This window comes from Linepithema humile, chromosome 4 (genome assembly GCF_040581485.1).
Source record: "Linepithema humile isolate Giens D197 chromosome 4, Lhum_UNIL_v1.0, whole genome shotgun sequence".
Lineage (NCBI taxonomy): Eukaryota > Metazoa > Arthropoda > Insecta > Hymenoptera > Formicidae > Linepithema > Linepithema humile.
The window spans coordinates 3,870,018-3,892,979 of record NC_090131.1 but is presented as its reverse complement, the minus strand read 5'-3'; the positions used below and the strand labels follow the sequence as shown (position 1 = coordinate 3,892,979).

Below are 22,962 nucleotides of genomic sequence, written 5' to 3'. Positions count from 1 at the left end.
TTTCTTTTGTTGGACGTTCTCGCGCGTGAGATCGACGCTATAAGGTTAACGACCCGTGCCCGTAGAAAATACTGCCATTCGGATTGCGGTCGGAGAAGAGCACTTCCGACAGAGAAAAATCACGGCGAAATTAACGATTGCTTGCCCGCTTCAGCGTATACAATACAATGCATTAATGGCACTGGTGCAGACGCACTTATCACACTCCTGCTCTCTGCATAGGCTTTAGAACGCTTATATTACTGTTTCTCCGGCAATCGCTGCTACGATACTCCTGAAACAGAATGACACGCCAACTTCTGCATTGTCTCGTTCTTGCAGTTTTCTTTTTTGGAATATTATACGCGCAAGCGCATTATTCGCAATTTATCACTTAGGATATTGCGATGTGTAAAAAAATTCGATACGTTCAAATTAAAATGATTAAAATTTATAATAAATTACTTATATTTCTAATTATTGTTATTTTTTGTAAAAAGTAATTATTTCTAAAATGTAACGATCAGAGGCAATATCGAACGTGGTCGAAAAATTCAGGCCGATGAAACACGAGCAAACGTGCTAGCGTGTTTAAATATTCACAAGCGTCTTTCTATTTATCAAGTCACAAGTGTTCGACGAAAGTAATCCGACCGTCGCGATTGCGTTGTCGGTCGCCACGTTTACGTTACACTTGAAAGGAAAGCAATTTTAAGTTTGTTCACGTAAACCGTAACTTGTATATGCCGTGGTCACGAAAACATTTTCTCTCACCCTCGAGAAGATCAAAATGAGGCAGGCAATATCGCGAGAAACGGATTCCCGGAAATCGGATGACCTTCATATTGACAGTATCTGCCGAAGCGTCTGCCAATGTAAAGGCACAATGCAGAAGTGATAAGAGCTTCATAACTCTGTAACATTTTGAAATCAATACCGCGTTTATTGATAATGTGTCAGTGCGGAGAGTAGACCGTCTTGCGTTACAATTGGCTCTTGCACTGTAAGCAAGCGGTCGAGGCGAGGAGCCAAAGTTGAGTTACAAAGGGCTAGAACCATCCTGCCAATCTCAGAATTACTTAGATGACAACGTGACGTTCGGCGAGAACGGGCACACGGTAATTGTGTTATATAGCGAGATGTTAACTCTTGAGTGGTATTCCGTTATTAAAACATACATGTGCACATCCGCACGAGCCCAGATTTGCGCGCAGACCTTTCCAAAATATTGGAAAATTAATTTATTAGACGTCAAAAAATTTTTATCGTCTGTAAATCGCCAAGCGTGCGCATCTCCCGTTTTAACAGATGCGTTCAATTGTAATGCAATTTACCGATGCGCTTCCGCGATCTGAGAGAAATATTACTTTAAAATATAAATTTTAATTTACGCTGTTGAAACTCGCTCTTTACACAATGTCCGGTAATTTAGATGCGCGATAAGATTCTAATTAAAATTTATCTTTCTATTAGCAGAACGAAAATAGAGCCCTACGGCTGAAAGAACCCGCGTCCCTGGCACTGTCCGCCGGCGGAAATTCCGGCGGCTACGTCGATCCAGACGACACGGCCATTGTAATGTCATCCGAGCTGCTGCTAGCGCCGACCCCGGATCCGAGAGTGACGTGGAATTACTTCGACGAGCAGGGGTGAGTCACAATCCTTCTTTCGCGATAATCAGCTTCGTGGATTTACGTCGAACTCGATCCGTGGCTGCATTTCCGTTCCCGCATCGCGCGCTCTTAAGCGTTCCAAAAAGCGCTCGCGGATGCAATGTTAATTCAACCGCAGCGAGACTTCAGTCCGGAATCTGGCACATTGGTATTAATTATTTCGCGTTCGGCGCAAGAACCTATTATCTTCAGGCTCTGTTGCGGCGATGTATTAACTTTCCGCCTAGAAACTGCAGCGTATTGCGCAATTTCTCCGCACCGCCGGGATATTTTCGCGTATTATTGCCCGCGCTATCTTTCGTTGAAACGTTTCCATTCTCTGCGTCATTTGCCGGAGCTATTATTCCGATAATTGTAGCGGCCGCGCGCGTACCGCTATCACAATTGTTACAATAGATACCGCGCGTTTTACGGCTCGTCTGTTTTCGACACGCGTCAAATGCACGCGGGTCCGAATATCTCGTTATTTTTTCGCGCGCACTGCAGTTCTCGCCTAAAAGCCGATATTATGCGAGATTCAAAACGCGCGCAAAGAAGTAACGAGGGATTTAGCAACGATTATTTCCTTTGCGCAACAGGTATGTTTCGAGAGGCGGCTTGCGAGCGGGCGAGGACCCATACGCGAGGAATAAATTCAATCAGGAAGCCTCCGACGGTCTTCCGAGCAATCGTGACATACCCGATACACGCAGCGCCATGTAAGTAGCTTATATTACATAACATTTGCCAATATATTTACGCTTGATTTTGTACGCGCTACACATTTTGCAAAAACATCTTTAGGCACATTATCATGCATATTAAATTAAGCATATACAACTGAGCGCTAACATATTTTGCATACCATATCATGTTTATGAATGATTTATTTTAATATGCATAAGTACCGTTTAAAATCAGCTTAATATAATCCGCCGTTTATCTCTTACGATTCATTTATTCGCTTCGCGTCGTCGATTGATGAAAATGCTGCGGCACAACAGTTCGACGGCGGTCACTCGAAACTGCAAAATTGCCTTTTAATTTATGCACGGGTTTCTCGAAGCGTTTCAAATAATGCTTCGCCTCGTATACAATCGGCGAGCATAGCTCGCTGTCAGGCAATTCTCCCCGCGAGACAAATACCTTGGGATGAGCGAGAAAACGGTGAGAAGAAATAAGAGGCTGCAGAAATTGGCCTGTCGGTCGATCAGCCGTTTATAAAGTACTATTGGCAGCTACGTGATTCTCTCGGCGGATATTATTCCTCGCAAACGATCGGCAAGATCGCGGCGTACCGTTGGGGATTCAGGCGGTATCATGACAAGCCGCGATACATTCAGGCTGCCGGGCGGCAGTTACTTCACCGAAGAAGAAGAGAGCGAGATTTTACAAATATCGAATGGCAATACATTCCTTTCCGTGTAAGGTGATTGCAGTTATTTGTAAAAAGGAACTTTTCGCCAATTAACTTTAGAATTCAATACAGACGAAAGAAAATTTTTCACAGCGGATATTATATCTGAATATTTTATGACGGCTACGAATATTTTATTTTCTACTTTATTACGGCTGAAAATTTTAAAAGATACCGAAGAACATATTTCACCTGTCTTCTTTTGCACAAATCAAAATAAAATAGAATCCATTTCCATATGTCGTCGCAAGTATCTCCAGTAATTTCCTGCGAAAAGTAGTCCAACATTAATCCGTTCTATCTGTCAGTTGCGATAACTTCACCAAAAAAGTACTGATGTACAAATATATACTGCGGAATGTTAAATATTCGAAAATTTAATATTTTATAAATTTTAATAATATTAAACACTTATGATTTTTTGTAAATTTTTTGCTAGCAGAAATTTTATAAAAATTTTTAATTTTATTAAATTTATTTAGTATCGTTAAATTAAAATATTTTCAATTTCAAAATCATTATTTATAATCTAACATTAACATTTAACGTTGCAATTTTCTAAAAATACGAAACTAAGAAATCTCTCTTAGAAAGGTTCCAATATAAATTGTAATTGACAGTGCGTTTATTTGCACCGTCGGATCGTGAAGTGTACGTTTGGTGAATTCTCTTGACCCACCTAGATGCAATCTATCCTCGTACATGCTGTCCGACAACGTCTTTTTATATCATGAAAAATTCAAAGGCAGCATGAAGTTCCAATACATTCAGACTATCGAAGAGTTCGAATTCCTCCTAAGAAAAGCGATAAAGCCACGTCCATATATTCTTATCGACACACGTAGATTATTGAAACTGTTGTTACACATCAAGTGTGTTGGTCATCCGAAACGCGTTTCATTTATGAAAAATCTCGCGTAAAATTATACATTTTTCTTATATTGACATTCTCTGTGTTATATTTATAATCAATGGTTAAAGTAAATTAAGATGTCATCATGATATCTGCTGCAGCTGTAGCTTAATGAAAATCACGCTAAAATCGATTGTCAGTTGAGTAAAAATTAATCCATTATTTCTCTCATATATGTGTAAAGATATATCGATAATTAGCAAATAATATTATTTGCCAGAGAATGCGTATATTAATTTTCACTATTGCATATACTTTATTAAAATGTCATTAATTAAATCTAATTGATATTATGGTATGATTCACATATTTTATCGTGTTTTATATTTCAAAATCTGGTGTTCTATAAAATATGAATTGAATATCGAGATTAATATACAACTAAATAATGTAACACTTTATTTTTTAATTTAATTTATTTCATTTCTTTTTATTTAACGAGAGCGTTGCGCTGAATTATCATGTCTTCTACTCGAAACACATAGACTGGTGTCAAATTTGCATTATTCACGACTCACTTCAAAGATTGTAAAATGTAGAAACTCCACTTTATTGCAGAACGGTACCCTTCTTTGGTAAAGTTGATTCTACGTGTGTTATTGTGAAAAACACGCTGAAAAATGTCTCTGCGAATGGATGGAGAAATATTGCAGATTCGTATCGCGCTATGAGGTAAATCCCACTTGAGGAAAAATCGACGCGGAGACGTGCTTTGCAGCATTCTCTTCTAGCTGAATTTTTGCGCGTCCTTGCTCGCGTAGACAGACGCGACCTCGTGAAAGTGCAGGAAGTCAAAGCCGGGCGAAGTTGCGCGGTTTAGGCGAAAAAGAGACGGTACTTTTTGCCACGACGAAGGTCGTGGAAGGGTTCAGCCTCGATCTTGACGGTTAACCCGCGGGGAAGGAGCGGCGGGACGACGGGGAATTGGAGAAGCAATAGGATTGAGTTTGCGAACTTTAGAGGTCTCGTGCTTAATGGTATTGCCCGCTTTTGTTGCTCCACGCGTCCAATATACCGCTAATAAAAACGTGGCCTGACTTAACGTGCTCTCTCGCTTTCGTCGGGTCTACGGGAGTAGCATCCGCTTGAAATTTCAATTTCTGCATGGCCGACGTTTAGTATAGCGTAGCAAAACTTAGCAGCAATAGTGTGGGATCAACTGGACCAGAGATAATAGGATTGCTTCAAACAGTTCTCTATCGCGGAAATGTTTGTTTAAACGAAGCTTCGGAATAATATACCCACATTCGACGGCAATCACCCGGCATATCCGGCATATTTAGAACAATTATTTTGATATCGCGAACATAAATCACCATGTCTCAATTGGAGAAATCAAAGAGCAACTCTATCTCATAATTAATTAATCCATTATTGATGTAGCCAATATTGAGTATACGATTGCGTACTGTATAACATACAATAACATATGCAAATACGTAGATAGACAATTAGCGTTCTAGTATTTGTCATGGCTGCCATATTTCTAGATATGCTCCAATTTTTCGATAGAGACTTACGTCAATTATCTATATTATTATACTCAAATAATGTGGAAATAATTGTTTTGAACAGTTATATTTCTCAGTTCGTGCGTTAAAAGGGAAATAATTCGCGCGTCTTATGCGAAATTGCGCGTTAGACGCTTTTGTGCGAGTATGCTTCGATATCAAACGATCAATACCGCGTTTATATCGAAGAGGGCCGCGCGTTTATATCAGCGAATTTAGAATGCAGTTTCTGTTCGCCCTTTCTCCGACTGTCTCGCGCTCTTCGCCCCCGCCGCCACCCCAAGGTGATCTAATTTCCTGCATTTCTCTCTTCCGCAGTCGCGACACGCGACTGCGTCGTATTTCTTGCGAGCAAACACGATCAGCGGTTGTATCGAAGCGCCGGCAAAGCCTGTCAGACGCGCAGCCTCCGAATGAATGTGACTTACTATCGATACTCTCTCCCCGATTACGGATGATATTGCGCAAGACGCTATTAATTTTGCTTCAAAGCGAGAAGCGATTCGTATTGGTTTACGTCCGCTTGATTAATTTTGTATAATATACTCGAAGCGAACTCGGACCGGTCGTGAGTTATCGGTGATGTGATCCGTGACGTAAGTTCCGTTTTCTACGGAGTACATTGCGCGCGAGTAATCGCCTTAATTTCTGACGGAGCAACGCGGAGATTCTATTAGTTACGACCTCATGAATCACAGTGAGAACTCTGAGGCTGCATAAACGGTGACTGATGAGATTATGCGGAACACTCACTGTTGGTTTTATAAATAGCCGCTTGAGAGAAAAAAATCAACAGAATTGTTTACATGTCTTTACACGAAAGAAATTTGTTCACGTGTTCGTTATTTATGTTTCCTGAATGCTAATTAAGAAACCTGATAATTCATAGCAACGTATGAACATCGAAGCCATATGTAAACATTATATGTCCATTGAACAAAATAGCAAAGCTAAATGAATAGACATGTCGATTGTCGAAATATCTGTGCTGTCAGAATGATTTCGTTATTTTGTTCGCCGAAAACCGTTTAATTAACGTCGGTTTAACGAACACTTAAAATTATCATGAGAAATGCGCTTGATTACGGAAAATCCGCAAAATTTCATTCAATCAAACGGTGTCTATTACTACGAGTTTGCAATGGCATTTAACTTTTGGAGCATCATTCAGACATTTGAATGCAAACGAGTCAAACTTACAAAGTCACCATAGTGTTCCGCAAATACGATAGTCCTTATTGATCGCCTCCGCTTGTAATTTCCATTATACGTACCGATAATAGAAGACCAGCGTTATTTGCACGCGGCGCACACAAACCGCTGGAAACTCAATGTGAGGGTCGATGCATTAAACATATCAATGCGTCCCGATTTTCAAGATAAAATTCTGGGCTGGATTTATACGCTACATATATATTCGTAAATCCGCTATTGTGATTGAACTTTGAGGGATTTCTAAGAAGAAAATCTTGTCGCCGATGCAATCTACGATTTGGAATTATCGCATGCGAGGAGAGCAAAGCAGGATTATGTATATCTGCGAAATTAATACTTTGTACACAAAACTAAACTGCAACGGTATTACACAAAAGCAATTACGAATATACATATTTCTTTTTCAAGAAATAGCGCAGTATTTTATAAAAATCTCGAATTTTTATTTGGATATGAATTACCGTCATGCGAAGAGTTATAGTCACGCCCAAAATACCGGCGAAAATAAATTTCTAGAACAAAATGCCAAGAGAAAAATTATAGAAGTAAAATAAAGGTTACGAGATTGCGGATGTGTTTCGGAGCGCAATAAAACTAGGTATCTATTTACCTGAAGTCTCTTCTGGCCGACGTAACAAGATCTTGCTACTTGCGGGGTCTGACTGTATTCGCAGCTACTACTACTTGGTTCAATGAACACGCGCGATCTACTTGACGTGGAAGAGAATCAATCTATATTGACAATTTCAGAAATTGTTATCAAAGTAAATTTACTTTATAAAATGAAATATTTCTATAAATTTATTTTGCAAAACAACTTTTTAATGCTTTTAAAATGCTTTTACATACATTACTAAAATATAATATATGTTTTAGTATATGGATTGTATTAAGAATAAATATACTTTACCACTAATCTCAGAACAAATATTTTGATATAAAAAATATCTTTACCATAATTCTGCGATTATATATATATATATATATATATATATATATATATATATATATATATATATATATTATATTAAATTTACAGAACCACATTACTATATTTTACATTAATCTATTCACACTAATACTAACGTGTTTACGTAATTAATTACAGTTTAATTTATTATTAATTGCAATTTCTGAATCGGTTGGATTAATTAATTGTAAATTTATAACAATGGAACAAAATATGAAACAAGCTGAGTTAAAAAATAACAAATTATCTGTTACATTTTATTTATAAAAAATTAATTTAAATAGATTTTAGTAAATAATTTTTTATTTTATTTATTATTTATTTGTGTTTTACGGGCAGTTTACAATTCAACTAAACTTTAATTAAATAAAAAATGTTAAAAATTTATATTTATTAAAATATATGGAATTTAACAAATAGTGATTAAATGGAATGAAAATTCTGTTTTCGACAATACAATGTGCAGTTATTTTGATAGAAGATATATTCTTGTTTGCTGCACAGAATCACAGGTACGATAAATTATGAAATATACGACGTACTATGTGAAGATGGATTGTTTGCGATGTGACTCTATGGGATTCCTCGGTTCGTCTTGTTATCGTTTTCCCTCCATTCTTATGGCGTAATAATTCGGTCAACCTCAGGATGGTACGCGCTCATGAATTATAACGAAGGCAGCTTTGTACTCTATTATGAGATCTTCTAGGGCCAGATATGCATTGTCGTTTGATGTATGGGAGCCGACCTGCTGTGGTCCTTCGGTTCTCATTTTGCGCACCGGCTGTTTTATGTCTCCTGCATTATCGATCCGTCGCCCGTCTTATACGCTGCGGGCATAGAAATATTTAATTCCGCTGTTTGCGACTGAATGCGTTGCAGACGTAATCGTGCAACAGCTTTAGCGCTTCTCTTTTTCCAGAGAATCTCTGCCGACACGTAGGCCTATTTGCGCGCGTAGGATTTTACCCTTTATATAAAAATGTCCGTAATAGATAATTTGCCGGCAAAGCGTTTTGTTTCACACGCGATGCATTTAACATTTAGGAAATCTCTGGCAACTTACAAATGATGAATTGGAAATCCTCCGCAGCGGCGGACCCGTCGGATACGCCACTGCGCGCGGATAAAGCCCATATATTCGAAGTTATTCAAGTAAATCCAACGCAGTCTCAGGAAGCTTTATTCGAAAGAGCCAAGCGGAATCGAGTCACTGTGCTGCTGATATTGTCGATGGCACGACAAAGGATGTCATCTTGTCCGATCCGCCCGAATAGTACAATAGTTGGCCATACACGAGCAAAGTTCTCAATGAATCCGATCCTCCCTCCTCTGATCTCAATATACTCGTACCAACAAACCTGTTTTAACTACAATTCAGTGAACCGCCATTCGGGTCCTTTTGCTGATCACTTTAATTTTGTCTACATAAAAATCCGTTGATTGCTTGAAAATTAATCCGCGGAGAATTAGTATCGATTGTTTTTTACGAGTAGGATACGTGAAACATTTAACTCGGTTAAAAATCACCATCACTTTGTACATGTCCTTTCTTTCATAGAGATGTCAAAGAGTTGAGCATTTGTCGATGCGACCAACGTATAGTCGACTTTAATATCTTTGTGACATTCGCGCACTTTGTGTTGAAGACATGCCGACAAATTGCAACCTGCGCTAGGCATTTCTTGAAACGAATTTCTCAGAGTCTTCAGACGCTATAAGAGCTTTGCGCGACGAAGGAAGTCGAATCGCGTCAGCAGGCTATGGAGATTCTCAAAGCCGCGACAAAAGATGCCATCTTGTTCGATGCACTTGGCTGACACAATGAAGTTTCGTCCCCCTATCTAGCCGTGCGAACCGTTGCCGCCTGCGTCAGCACTTACATAAGCGCGTCGCCTGGCGAATATACGGTATAGAGCGCTGCGAGACTCGGTTCATTCTGAAACGTCTCTCACAATAGTGTGCGAAAACGTACCGCTCTTGAGCGCGACGAAGAAAATACGCGAAAGGAATCCGCGCGCGGATTTTTTCTCTTTCTCTGCGATAAGGCGGTATCGCGAGCACACCGATTTCTCAGTCGAAAAATTCCGCCGCCATTCCCGGGTTCGCCGGGAAGTGCTCGTTTCGCGATATTGACGCGATAGAAACAATTTCGATGGCGATTCCGACCTTTCGAGCGACGCTTGAATGCACCGAGATTCGCAGCGTCGCGATTGCAGCCATTTCATAAACTCCGATGTTATTTCCGAACGCGTTTTTCTCGCGCTTAAAGTCGCCGCATTGATTTTTATTGCGTGTTCAATTGGTGAAAGTCAGAGAAATCTCATTTCTCCCGTTCCTATTATTCGTGACTTATAAGAAATCATTTGAAACAATTTTTTTAATTAACATTAGAATATCAAAAGAAATTATAAAAAGTTGAAAATGCTACAACGTTTAAGAGTTATAAGAAATTGAAACGCGTAAATTTCGGTAGCAAAAACATTTTTGCAGCACAGTTTCGAGTCATCGCTTTGTGATACAAAGTTCCGATATAGAAACGGTTAAACGTAAAAACGAAACAATTTTGTTATAACCAATCCGTACATCTCCGAACATCCCTCTGAATAACGGGAGTGTGCGAGTCGCTATTCCAAGTCTGGCCGTTTGCGCGGGTCCAGAAGTCCATTGTAGCGAATATCGTCTTACGCCGCCATTTTCAGATAAGGCGAAGTCCGGGATAAACGGATTTTTCAGCTGAAAAATTCTATAACCACTTTGGTGTACGGTGACGGTATTGGCGTGGCACGGAAGCTCTCCGGCGCTGATTCGCCTTCCACAATGTGGAGTCCGACGCACGACTTCCGCAACGACTGCTGCAACTGTCCGATACAGTGACTGTCACGCTCAGACGGTAAATTCGATAGAGTTTTTATTGGACGATGTATCTCGTGTTCCTTTATTCGGATGCCATTTAAGTAATTTCGAACAATTGACAGAATATGCCAAAACATTGTCACTGACTATTTCGCTCCTCGCTGCTCTTGTACGGTAACATTAGATAAACATTTTGTAAAACACATTTTGCGTTTGCTACATCACTTTTAAGCTAAATAATCTTGTACAAGTTAAACCGATTTGTTTTAATATACTTGCCTATTTTATCCGAAATTGATTACAATATTTCAAATCGTTAATAAGATATTAAAATACTTCGTAAACAATACAAACAATTTATAAGTTGGACTATAAGTTGGAATTGCGGGCAAAGAAAAAACTACTGAAACGCAAGTTGATGATACTGGAGAAGCTTATGATAAAAATGATCAAGAGAAAGGTACTACTTTTCTAAAGAACTCGAATAATGGATCTGCCCGCGCCGTCGTAAACTTTATTACTGATAAAGGCAGAGCTCACGATACACTCGAGAACGGTCCTTCGCGGCTACTCGTGCCCACGGTACTTTTTTTTACTGCTGCACCTGCTGACGCCGACTTACATCCCTTCGCTCACTCCCTTCGTTACGTCTCTTCGGTACTTTCTCAATAGCCATCTTCTTAAAAGTGCACTCTCGCGGCTTAATTCGATCGCAGCAATAAACAGCCACGATTCTCTCGTTCCCTCTGAGTAAACCTTTTTTCATGAAACGCGTTTGTTGAAAATTATTTCGCGTACGCTCGGGCCGTTTTGTCGGAAAACCACCGATAATACCATCGTCCGATTATGTCAGTATATTTTTTTTATGCGACGATAAGTCCTCGGCGAGTGTGATGGTGAAAATTATTTAAAATCTCTTGCGCGGAATCGCTTCCGCGATTCCATCATGCGGTAGAATCAAACGATATCGGGGATCGGAGGCGACCGTTGCGATTGCACCGAAAATTCGACGAAAGATATTAAAAATACTTTCGTGAAAACGATCGGATAACCCGGATTCATTATTGGACTTTTGCACATTTTTTCCCATCCATGCGAAAATCACTGTGAAAACGTTTCAGCTGATTGCGACGATTCCACGCTGCGGTAATGCCGTTATGATATCGAATGTTATTTTTTGAATATTGCGTGCACTTCCAGATTTCCATTAAATTACCTTTTTTTTCGCATCATGGTTTTCAGAGAGATTTTTCCTGGTTATTTGTGATGTCGTTTTTATTATAATTACTGTGTTTGATGTGCACGCGGAGTTTGTGTATCAATTAAACCAATTTGTCATGCTGCAACTGACTCAAAATTATGCATTTAAATTGGCATTAACAGAATGATAAATTTTTATTTATTTGTATGCTTTTTGTTGTTTTGTGAAACACACTCGATGTGTATATTTAAAATAACTTATATCGCAGAAAATAAAATAACAAAATTTATTTACGAAATTAATTATGATCAATCTTTTGTTTTTTTGTTGTTTTGTTTTCGAAAAAGAATCGGTTTTTACTTTGATAATTTTTTGCACGGATGAAAATTCTAAACCAGATGCAATTTAATTACATTATTAAAGTAGAGAACGTTGTTTCTAACACATGCGCTATCTCTTAATTTCTAGCAAAGTATTCTCCGACATAGCCGCAACAGTTAGCATTGCCGCCATGCGTATCGGTCTCCGCAACTGAAAATATCCCAAGGGTACTTATATCCTTTGCTTCCTGGCAGTTTCCTGTGTAAACGCTGGTATCCCTTTCTACAATAACTTTGCTATGTGGTCATACGAAAATGTGAAAACTTTCTTCTATCATATAATAATAATGTCACTTGGGGCTCGAATCTAATTCTGTCGAGTGACTGCATCGAGTTTGGCATGAGCGCATTTACATTAATTTGGGAAGAGTAATATCGATCGGTATTATTTTGCAAATTCTTCTTATATTACATGCCATTGTGTTATTTGTACTAATAGATGGCTTTTAATTAAATCGTACAATCAATGTGTAGTTAATTTTTGTATAAAAGATTTAATTTTTATATTACTGAAATAAAGAATAATTACAATGAATCTAACAAATAATATTGATGGAAAAGGAGAGAAAAATTAATTGCATTAATTAGATGCTTATTAATTAATATGAAACTGATATCTATCTTGAAATATAGTTTTAGAGGATTTTTTAAAATAATAAAGTGATTAATGTTACATATTCATATTTTTGTTTAATAAACCGATGATTTCTTTGATAAATGAATGCTTTGTATGTCAAAAATGTAAATAACTTTTCTATCTAGAGTACATCTTTTATCTAGGAAGTGAATTCAAGCGCAGCTTGTCTGAAGAGGGGACGTCAGAAAGAATGAAAGAAATATTTCTTCTTTTGATATGAGCAGAGAAAATGTAACCATCTTTTTCAAACTCCGGAATACCTTCAAAATCTCATTTCATAATGTCTACGATTCTATGTGTAGCGCGATATTTTGCATGAATAATGCGCGGCGATATCCTAGCATTCCTCTTTACGTCATATATCTCTTCGTGTTACACATAATATGGAAATTTTTGCCTCCGAGATGTGTAGATCTATATTTATATAAATACGTGATCTTTGCTCCATATCTTCTTATTCTGATTTTATTCAACGACGTTCACCGTATGATCATGAGTGACATCTCTATATTTTAATATTTGTTTAGCATTTATCCTATTTTTATGATGCAAAATACTTTTTTTCATAATATACTTTTCTCCCCAATTACACAAACATTTAATTATGATATATTACGATTACACGATGCGAGAATTATGTTTTACGTGGAAAAATTGCGGATAATTTCTGACTTACCATGGCAATGTATCCGTGATGTTGCGTTATTTTTTTTTATGATTAACAACCAATCGATGTTAAAACAATCATACGTGGCGTTTCTGTCTCGCCGCAATGGAAAGATTTCCGCCACCCATTCCTCGCTGCCACTTGCCATCGGGTAAACCAGAAAACTCCGCCGTGGCACTCAGGTAGCAGTCGTTACGAGAGAACTCATTGTTAACGTTTGAAACTGCGGGTAATTAGGAAGCCGCTCGTAAATAGCGCGCCCGGACCAGCAGCGCACCGGTCGAAACTTACGAGTAGGAATGAGGGAAGACACGCCGCACTAGGGAAAGAAAGGAGGAAGAAAGGGAATTAGCTGCCCGCGCTTAACTCCGGAAATCTGTTGTATTGACCTCGCGCTTCCTCGTCGGAGGGGGCGACGCGGCGCGGAAATGGATAAGATTCCTTCTCTGAAAGAGAGGATTCCGTCAACGTAGAACCCTCACCGGATTGAGAACAAAACTGAAGCCAAATCGGGATAAAGGAGAGGCTAGAGGGATTTTCGTATTCGTCATTTCCTACTGCTGTTATCCCCTCAACAAATGCACACGCGGTTGAACAGTCTTTATCGCTGTATAATATTAAGCTTGTCGAATCTGTCCTCTTTTCACGTATTATACGTATATGCAAAACAGAAGGCGTCTGTTCTCCATTGCTTTTTCTTGCCTGAATTTTATGCGCCGTATGAAAAGCAGGTCGGTCTCTCCCACCGCTGACGCGCTACAAGTTTATCGCGGACCTCCCAGGAAAATTCCCGACAGGAACAACGACATTATGCGCTCTCATCACGAGAGATCCGACCAGATGCGTGTAATACCGCGCTTCTTGCCTCGTTCCGGCATTACAGCTCGCTTACTTAGTCTACACGCGCGAAAATAAATGTGCGCTCACGCTACGTGAGCGCGGCTTACGTTGGTTTGCACCTGGAAAACTAATCTCCGGTTACTGCTGCGGGATAATTGTGTTTGCCTTCCATTTAAGTTGTTTGCACATCTGTTTGCATCCTAGCCTCTCTTTTAGACTAACTCGTCTTTGGATTCAGCTTGCCATCAAGGTGCTATTCTCTACCTTATCTTCCCTCCTTTCTTCCTTCGCCACTTCTCTCTCTCTCTCTTTCTCTCTCTCTCTTTCTCCATCTTCAATGTCGCATCTCACACGACAATAAAATGTTCTTAATCGCTTAATTTAATTCCTCATCTATCTTCGTGCTGGGACTAATATTATTAATCATTGTTAATAATAAATCGTTAAGATGTGAAATTATTTCATACTCTTGAAGTTATTTCTATATCACTATCAGATTTCACTGCGGTAATAGCCGCTGCAAAATGGTCGCGAGAGATTTCTGCCGTATTGATGGTCTGAAAAATTAATCTAGCAAGTACCGCATGATTTTCTCGAAATGTCTTCGGATTACACGGGGGATTTCAATGTCCCCGCTGTGGCGAACGAACGTGCACAGCGCGGAAAGTATATCGAGACGAGACTTTGATAGAACGAGAATCGAATAAGACAGGGACCAGGGGGAGAGAGAGAGAGAGAGAGAGAGAGAGAGAGAGAAAATTAAATGAAATCGAAGTAAAGAAAGGATGAATTCAACTTCATCGTAAATTCTGGAAGAATTTGTAGTTCTTTCTTGCGGCCGAAGAATTAAAAAAAAAATAGAGTTAAGCGTGCAAAAAATATGTCAATTTAAAATTTTTATATTATTTTTATATGATTTTATTATAAGAACAACAATTAATAGTTAAATATACATGAAATAAATCGCTTATATATCAAGCTAACAAATCGGCAGATAAAAGCGCAATTAAATCATGTATTTTTAAACTTTTTTTTTTTTTTTTTAATTGAAAATTTTATATGAATTTTATTGCGCATAAACGAGAAACACATGAGCGTGCAGTATATACAATACATGTGACGAGTTTGTAATGCGCGTAGCAATTATTCCAGTTGTACAGGCATGAATCTTAACGAGCGCGTGTGGCAATTAATAGTACTCGCCGTCCTACAATCATTGATCGATCGCCCGATTCTGAACCGCGTGCGAGCGATCGTGCGGCCTTCTCCCGCGAGGATGCGTTCCCACAGATATATAGGAAGCGGGCGGCAGTAGATCGAGTTCTCTCGGGGAAAGTGCGCGATCGAACTTTTTAAGGCGCCCAGGTGAAAGAAACTCACCTGCGCGCGCGTGTCGAGCGCGACCATCGCGCTCGTGTTTCTCTCCCGTTAGCCACCGTGTGCACGGTGAAATGTCGCGATTCGAGATCCCGCGCGGACCATTAGAGTCGACGGAGAAGTTTCACGGATTTGATCTACGAGAGGTAATCTAAAATACCGTGGGATGCACGCGCGAAAACCGGCTCGTCCATCTTGCTGATGCAAATAACGCGATCTCTCTACATCGACCAAGCCGTTTCGCATGGCGGGAGATTAGAAGTAGCTTTATCTCTCACGTCGTGACATTTATCGAATGTATAATATACAGACTATGCATTTCAGAAAACGCTGTTGATATCTCGATGGTGTTTCAAGATTTAATTTTGTGATGAATTTGTAATTGACTTTACCTTAGTTGAAAATAATACATCTTCTTTAAAATATCTCTAGAAAGTTGCAAATCGTTTTGTTTTAAATGATGAAGATTTTGTTCTAGAACATATTATATTCTATGAAAATAGAATTGGAAAATTTAAGAAACTTTCCGAACAATTTAATACATGTTTAATGCATGACTTGCTTCAAAATATGCTGATCGGAGCGTTGTAACGTCTCACAATCCTCTAAAGTAGTGCTCGGAAATTTCAAGTGGTCGAGCAATTCGGACAGTTCGGATCTCAAGATCGAATGTCAAATAGTTTGGACTTTCCGAGCTGAAGGAATGTTCGAACAGTTCGAATTAACTTCAAGTCCGACAGTTTGGAATTAACATGTAAAGTTGGGCAAGTAAAGTTGGGCTTTCTCTTTTGCAGAAACAAAAAGCCGTTTATTTTCTCTATCAAACAATTTGAAATATCTTCATACATTACGAATTGATATTCTAGATTAATCCCTGCTTACGTTTGAACGTGCGATACATTTCAATTTTTTGTCCTTGTATTTCAAAGATCAATATATGTATGTGAAGCAATATCATTAATTCATATTTAAAAATGCACGTATAATTCTCAATGGTAAGATAATTAGAAATTGGTTTATGCATTTGCGTTATAGAAGATTCAAGTGCTTATATTATACAATATAGATATCACATTCCTTCATAATATTGTACCTCTATATTACGATATCGTCGTTTGCAGGGAATTGCGGCTAATTATATCTATTACAGTATAATTGTGGCATTTTCAATACTCATGCATTAAACTGCGACAGATCGAATCGACCCACCGAGATCGCTTAGTAAGCCATGCGTTTAATGATTGAAACTCGGTGAATAACGGTGAATAACATCGATATTGCGACGGAAATTGGCAGGTACGCTTTTATACTAGCTTATTTCTATTTCTACACGATTCTAAATTCTTATTTCAAATCTATTGTTTTAGTTGTCATCTCAAATATAAATGCTAATTCGTTAAAAGCTGGAATTGATACAAAATTGATATCTTACTAAATTTATCAGACAAAGAGAAATATAAGCATGTGATATAAAGAAATAAACTTACAATTGTAAAAACATTTTACAAAATTGTTAAAAAGATATTAAAATATCTTTTCGCCATCTTCTCGCTACTGCTCGTAAGAAGAAATATTTCAATTTGCCGTTAGACTTGCGATTCAAAAGATTAAAGTACAGTCCTTGCTGAATCGGTAATCCCGACGAAATTGCGGTCAATGGAGGAACTTTAAAAAAATCGCACACTTTCGCCGCGATAATTATCGAAGTCATAACGGCGCGGCCTTCTTTATTCAGAGCTGCCGATTCCGAGCCGAATAGAAAAAGTCCCCGACTTAAATTCGACCGGTTAATTAGCGTTAATTAATCGTGCGTGCACGACGACTTCCTAGGGTGCGGCGCTCCAATTCCTTTTTTCTTTCTTCCGCACATAAAAAATAGCCGTCCCTTTGTCCTTTCTAGATCGAGCGGGGCTCGTTCGATGCTATAGTTCGGTTTCCGCTGAATAATACATAAACTGCTTTTAAAATCAAAAAGTTGCTTGTCGTTTTTCCGACGCTTTTTTTTCGGTCGTGTGAATACTTAAACGTGCGCAGCTGCCACTTCGTGTTATAACGACCGCTTTTTCCGGGCCTCATCACCCTTTCCCTTCCGCGTTTTCCACTTTTTTTCTGTTTCATCCGAAGAAGATAAAGAGAGAGACAATACCTTTCTTCCGTTCACATTGACGTTCTTCCGTGACGTGAGAGCGCACGACACCAGAGTGAAAGCGGTGAAAAACGATTACGCGGTCCAATTAATGCTTCTTCTCATAATTATGCAAGAGATTACTTTCCCGCCGACAGTTTGCGGTGACCTTCATTTTTTTTTTTTGAGCGTGATAATGACTTAGCTTATATTAATAATTAGCCCACCACTTTCGCTGCTTTGATTGCTCGTTTATCTGCTTGAGAAATACATTGACATCAACATGTCAGATTTTTTTATTAGAAGAGAAATATGTGCGAAGAGAAATTAGAAAATAAAAGAACATTATTTAATGATTGTAAGTAATGTAGATGACAAATTTATATAATTGGACTTTTTTACACAGATTTTGTTAAAGAAAGAATACTTTACATGATATATAAAATTTTGTTTCTCATTTTATAATAAACTTTGGTAATTAGGTTGCTAATATTAGGGTGGATTGTTTAATATCTCAACACATTGTTGTATGTATGCGCGAACATTAATATTACATTAATGTAACAGATACCTCGTATGTTGTAAGCATATAAATTTTGCCTCTTCGCGCAATTCACTTTTTCCTCGTTTTTCCCGCCTCTTTCGCCGCGCTGAGACTTTAATTTTCTCCGGAGAGCCTGTCGCGCTATATCGACGTCGTAAAAAACCTGCACGAGAGAAAAAAGATTACGCGGCTCAATTATTCTCTCGTCTTCTCGCATGGTAATCCTTAGATCCAGTCGAGTCGCTCGCTCGGAGGACAGACGATTCCTGGCGCACGAGACGAGGTACTTTGTTTCACATTAAGAACCGCTAAACGCGCTTCTTACCGGCCGCTTTGAATAAATTTTATGCCGATTCAACAACCACGTCGGAAGTCACCGAGTGATTGCACGCCGTCCTTTACGCTGGCGAAGTTATAATTGAGAAAAGTTTTCGGTTTACAAGATGAATGTAATTTAAGCGTGGACGCGGCCGCGCCTTGTAGATTATCGACCGAAAATTTATATGCGGGTCACGATAAACCACTTTTCATTGTCGGCATTTCCACGGTCGGCGTGGAGAAATGCGATTTGTTACGCCGAGTGTTTTCGTTTTAAACTCCATGCTGCTTATCTTGGACCCAATTAAGCAGGTCTTTTAGAAGATGTACTGCAAACGAAGCACTCGCACCACTCCATCGTTGAGCTTACTTTTTTTTTTTTTTTCTTAACTGTTACAAATGCAAGAATTGCTATTAATTAAGATTATAAACTTCAGAGCAATGTCTATTATTCCATTTCTTCTATCAAGCGGAATTTAAATATTATTCAATTTAGATATTATTCAAACTCGCGTGTCGATCAATACACGATAAAAGCTTTCGCAAAATTTAACGGAACGAAATACTATTCGTTCTCAATGTACTTTCGACACGCGAGACCGCCGGCTGTTCAGTCGCAACGAACGTGATTATTATACATCATGTCGGTTGTTAAACCTTGAGCTCGACATTTTCCGCGCGCAATTAAGTAAGGACGCACGCCGTGTTTCTCCCGCCGTTCTCGCACTCTTTAATTGCGCCAGGAAGATCCCGAACTCGATGCACGATAATCGTCCGCGATTATTATACATCGGGTTTAGGATCCTCCTCGCGCAATTAGCTGGGAACACGCGCCATTTCTCCCATGTTGGAAGCAAACGGTCGGTGCGAACGTTTGCAGGAACACGAAAAATAATACTGCTTAACATTTTATAGGAGTTATAATCCTTACAATATAATATCATTCTTATTGTTCTTCGTGCACCGACGCCGAAAATAAATTTGCAAATTATTATATACAAATTTTCACCGTAAAAAATTTTTTTAAAATAATTTATCAGATCATTTGGAGAGATTTTGCTGTGCGCTAAATATTTCTTTACTCTTTTTTTGTTTATACAACTCGCATTGCGCTGACGCTCACCGTGCTGAAGCGAGGGAAAGTTCTACATGAGCGTGTTTACCTATGTACCGCGTGTCCTCTTCTTAACGCGTCGATCTCTTGGCGGGCGACTCCCATTTATTTCGGTCTCGCTCCATGTCCGCCACGTGACTCAATTTTCCCGCTCGTAAGAACCTCCGATCCCGTAAGAGATCGCGTCCACGTTTCGTCTTATTCCGCTGACTGCTCCGTCCACCCCCGATCACAATTCTGCCCCGTCGATCCCGGGATCCCTTTGCTTTCATATCTTTGCGTTTTAGTGGGAATACGTGGCGTAAACTCCGCCGAGTAGACATGCACGACGTTCCTCGTAAAAAAGTTTGCCGGTAGGAAAGCGTCAGACGTTCCGTTACGAAGGAAACGGTAGTAAAGTAAAGTTGACTGATGGCTCTATAACGTCGGGAAATAATTTAACCGCAGATTGCACGGCGGATGTAATTTCGCGGCATTAATCAGTGCTGAATGAAACTCTCTGTATTCATCGATTTTCAGATAATCTCATTAGTCCATAAGAAAGTATTGAGTATCACATGATACATCTTCATTTATCACACTTACTCGCGAGCAGCATACGTGAAGATTATTAACTCATTACAAATGACATACAGCACTTGGGGAAAATAATTACGTGTCCGTGGAAGTGGATTCATTCGAGTTTGCTTTGCATCAATTCTAAACCTTTGTATATTACCGATTTCCTACCGGTTGGCAACAGAGTAAATCGCAGCTCATACATTTCTAGCTACGTAAAGAAAATCATCGATTTTGATTTGATATAATTTTCTAGCATAAAAAAAATTAAAGGAGTGACTTGCATCTTGAAATGTGCAATGTATTCTGCAAGAGATAAATATATGGAGTGACTCGCAAATGACAGTGGCAATAAACGAGAAATTGTTGGGAGGGAAATTTAAAATGTAAAAAATATCGCCATTGCGCATAGACGGAATGTTTATGCTTCTTTTTTTTCCTCGGGCGAGTATTGCATCGGGCGATGCAATGAAAGTTGCACCATTGCCGCAGTACGTTCGTGCAATTAATGTAATGTTCTTTGCGGCGGTTCTTTATGTTTAAATCCAGGCGGTATCGTGGCGAACGAGGTGAAATATGTAAGAAGACGGGAATGAAACGGCGAAATGGGAGAAACGAGCGCGCAGCCGGAAGAGCGCAATTGTTGCAGCCTCGCGGAAATTACGAGCTTAAAGGAGGACACTCGCCCACGATGGGATGAACGTCCCTCTAAAAACTTATACGAAATTAGATTTTCAATTCTCTTGGCCGACGCGACGACCACTCGTTGCTCTTGCTCTCTTTCTTTCTTTCTCTCTCTCTCTCTCTCTCTCTCTCTCTCTCTCTCTCTCTCTCTCTCTCTCTCTCTCTCTCGCGTCACACCTTATCCTAAATTGCGGGGAAAATAGAAACGCCACGAGCCTTAAGCGGATGCAATCCTTTCGCGGGCTGAATTGCACAGCAACGAGGCAGAGTGCGGTGAGAAGAAAAAAGTCGCTGCATCCGCGACCACTCGGCTTTATTTACATTCTCTTATAGGTCGGCGCGTTATCTCGGCGCCGCGCGCGAATTGAAATCGCGGAACTAAATCGCGGGAAAATAACCGCTCGTGTGGATACTTACGGATCTTGCGGATTTGCGCGAATAATCTACGAGAGATCTGCGGAAAATATCTAGATTGGCCGCACTAATTTTACTGTGACTTTGAAATCTTGCAATACCTGCTGCCGAAGCTTGCATTAAATTTGTCGTAAACGATGCTTCGAATTGTTTTAGCTTCAGTTTTACAACTTTTGTCTTTAATAAATTTTTGTTGTTGCGCATTTCAATATTGATTTAATTTCTGTATTGATTTCCACATAAAAAAAAAACAAAGATTTACAAGTTTGATGACGAGAGTGTTGAGTGGTATTAAAACCGTGCAAGAGTAATTTACATGTGGCACAATCGCGAAATTGTGATGCTAAAATTCCGATACTGACCGGTGAATCCGATTTAACGAGATTAAAAGGCGAACAAATTCGGTAGCGCTGGGCATCATAAAATGCGTATTCGAGTAAAAACGAAGTTTCGAACAGATGCGCATCGGACAGCTTCGTCGACGCGACGACACGCTGTCATAGCTGATGACGGATAGGAAATGCGATGCAATGCGCAGACCGGTGAACCAACTCGAGATTGTTTGTTTCTGATTTGCATAATTTACTACGTCGCAGCAGGAAACACTGCTGCGCTCGGAGAAATATATTTCCAATATTATCTCTATAAATGGTGTCTTGAAAATTGACATCCACTCTTTTTATCTGCGGATTAATTTTCATAGATTGAAGTGAAAAATGAAATTGTCATAATAATCGCGTACAATTCTAAATGAACAAAATATTATTAATAAAATCAATAAAAATGAATAAAAAAACACTTTCTGGAGCAATTGCAGAGTACATATATGGAATTAGTAATGCAAATGTATTTTTATCAGAAAATAAACGGTAGCTATTTCCAATACGTGTGATGCAGTACGAATGATGGAAAAGGCTAAATCGTCTCCCGCGCGGCATGGCAATGCGAAATTTCCGTTGGGAGAAATCCGAACAATCCACATTGACGTGAAATTATCCCTATCGGATTGTCACGAATGTGTGATGCAATTTTCCAACATACATCCGAATTGGCTACATTTTGCAATATCGCCGAGACCGCATCGACTGCATCTACCAAATAATGAAATTCCCGAGGCATATAATACTGAGAATGCAAAGCACATTATTCACGAATTTAAAAATTAAATCCATTGTCCGTTACGTAATTTTGTTAAATTCATCCTGACCAGATTGCGGAGAAATACTCTAATTTCGATAATACGTTAAAAATAATATTAATATATTATTACCATTATTCTGATTGCGATTGTAGAAAATACAGCTACAATCATCGATACGCTTTCCCTTTTAATAATTATTTTCATATATGTATCTATAGACGTCTACTTTACGCGGAGATTTAATAATAAACTAATTAACTGATCGTGAACAAAGCGCTAATCCATAACAAATATTGTTCATAGCAATAATGTGCTCGCGAATGCATGTACGAATTTGTCTAACAAAGGGCGGAGAATAATCAGTTATACATCAGAGTGGAGTATCGCTTCCTTTCGTTGAGCGACTAACAATTGCACGCATAGTAATTATCGAACATACTAATTGCCGC

General features: G+C 39.1%; 1 protein-coding gene across 6 annotated transcripts in view; it reads left to right on the top strand.

The window, feature by feature from the left end:
* Window positions 1-22,962, top strand: part of Pgant2 (polypeptide N-acetylgalactosaminyltransferase 2) — a 197,999-nt gene that overhangs the window by 151,568 nt on the left and 23,469 nt on the right. For 3 of the 6 annotated variants that reach the window (XM_012363445.2, XM_012363443.2, XM_067353987.1), the window contains 2 exons: window positions 1,456-1,628; window positions 2,231-2,350. In XM_012363445.2, the coding sequence (XP_012218868.1) occupies window positions 1,558-1,628; window positions 2,231-2,350 (191 nt within the window). In that variant the 5' untranslated portion in view covers window positions 1,456-1,557. Of the gene's footprint in view, window positions 1-1,452; window positions 1,629-2,230; window positions 2,351-22,962 lie in introns of all 6 variants that reach the window. The other 3 variants (XM_012363444.2, XM_012363441.2, XM_067353986.1) reach the window with 1 other exon arrangement.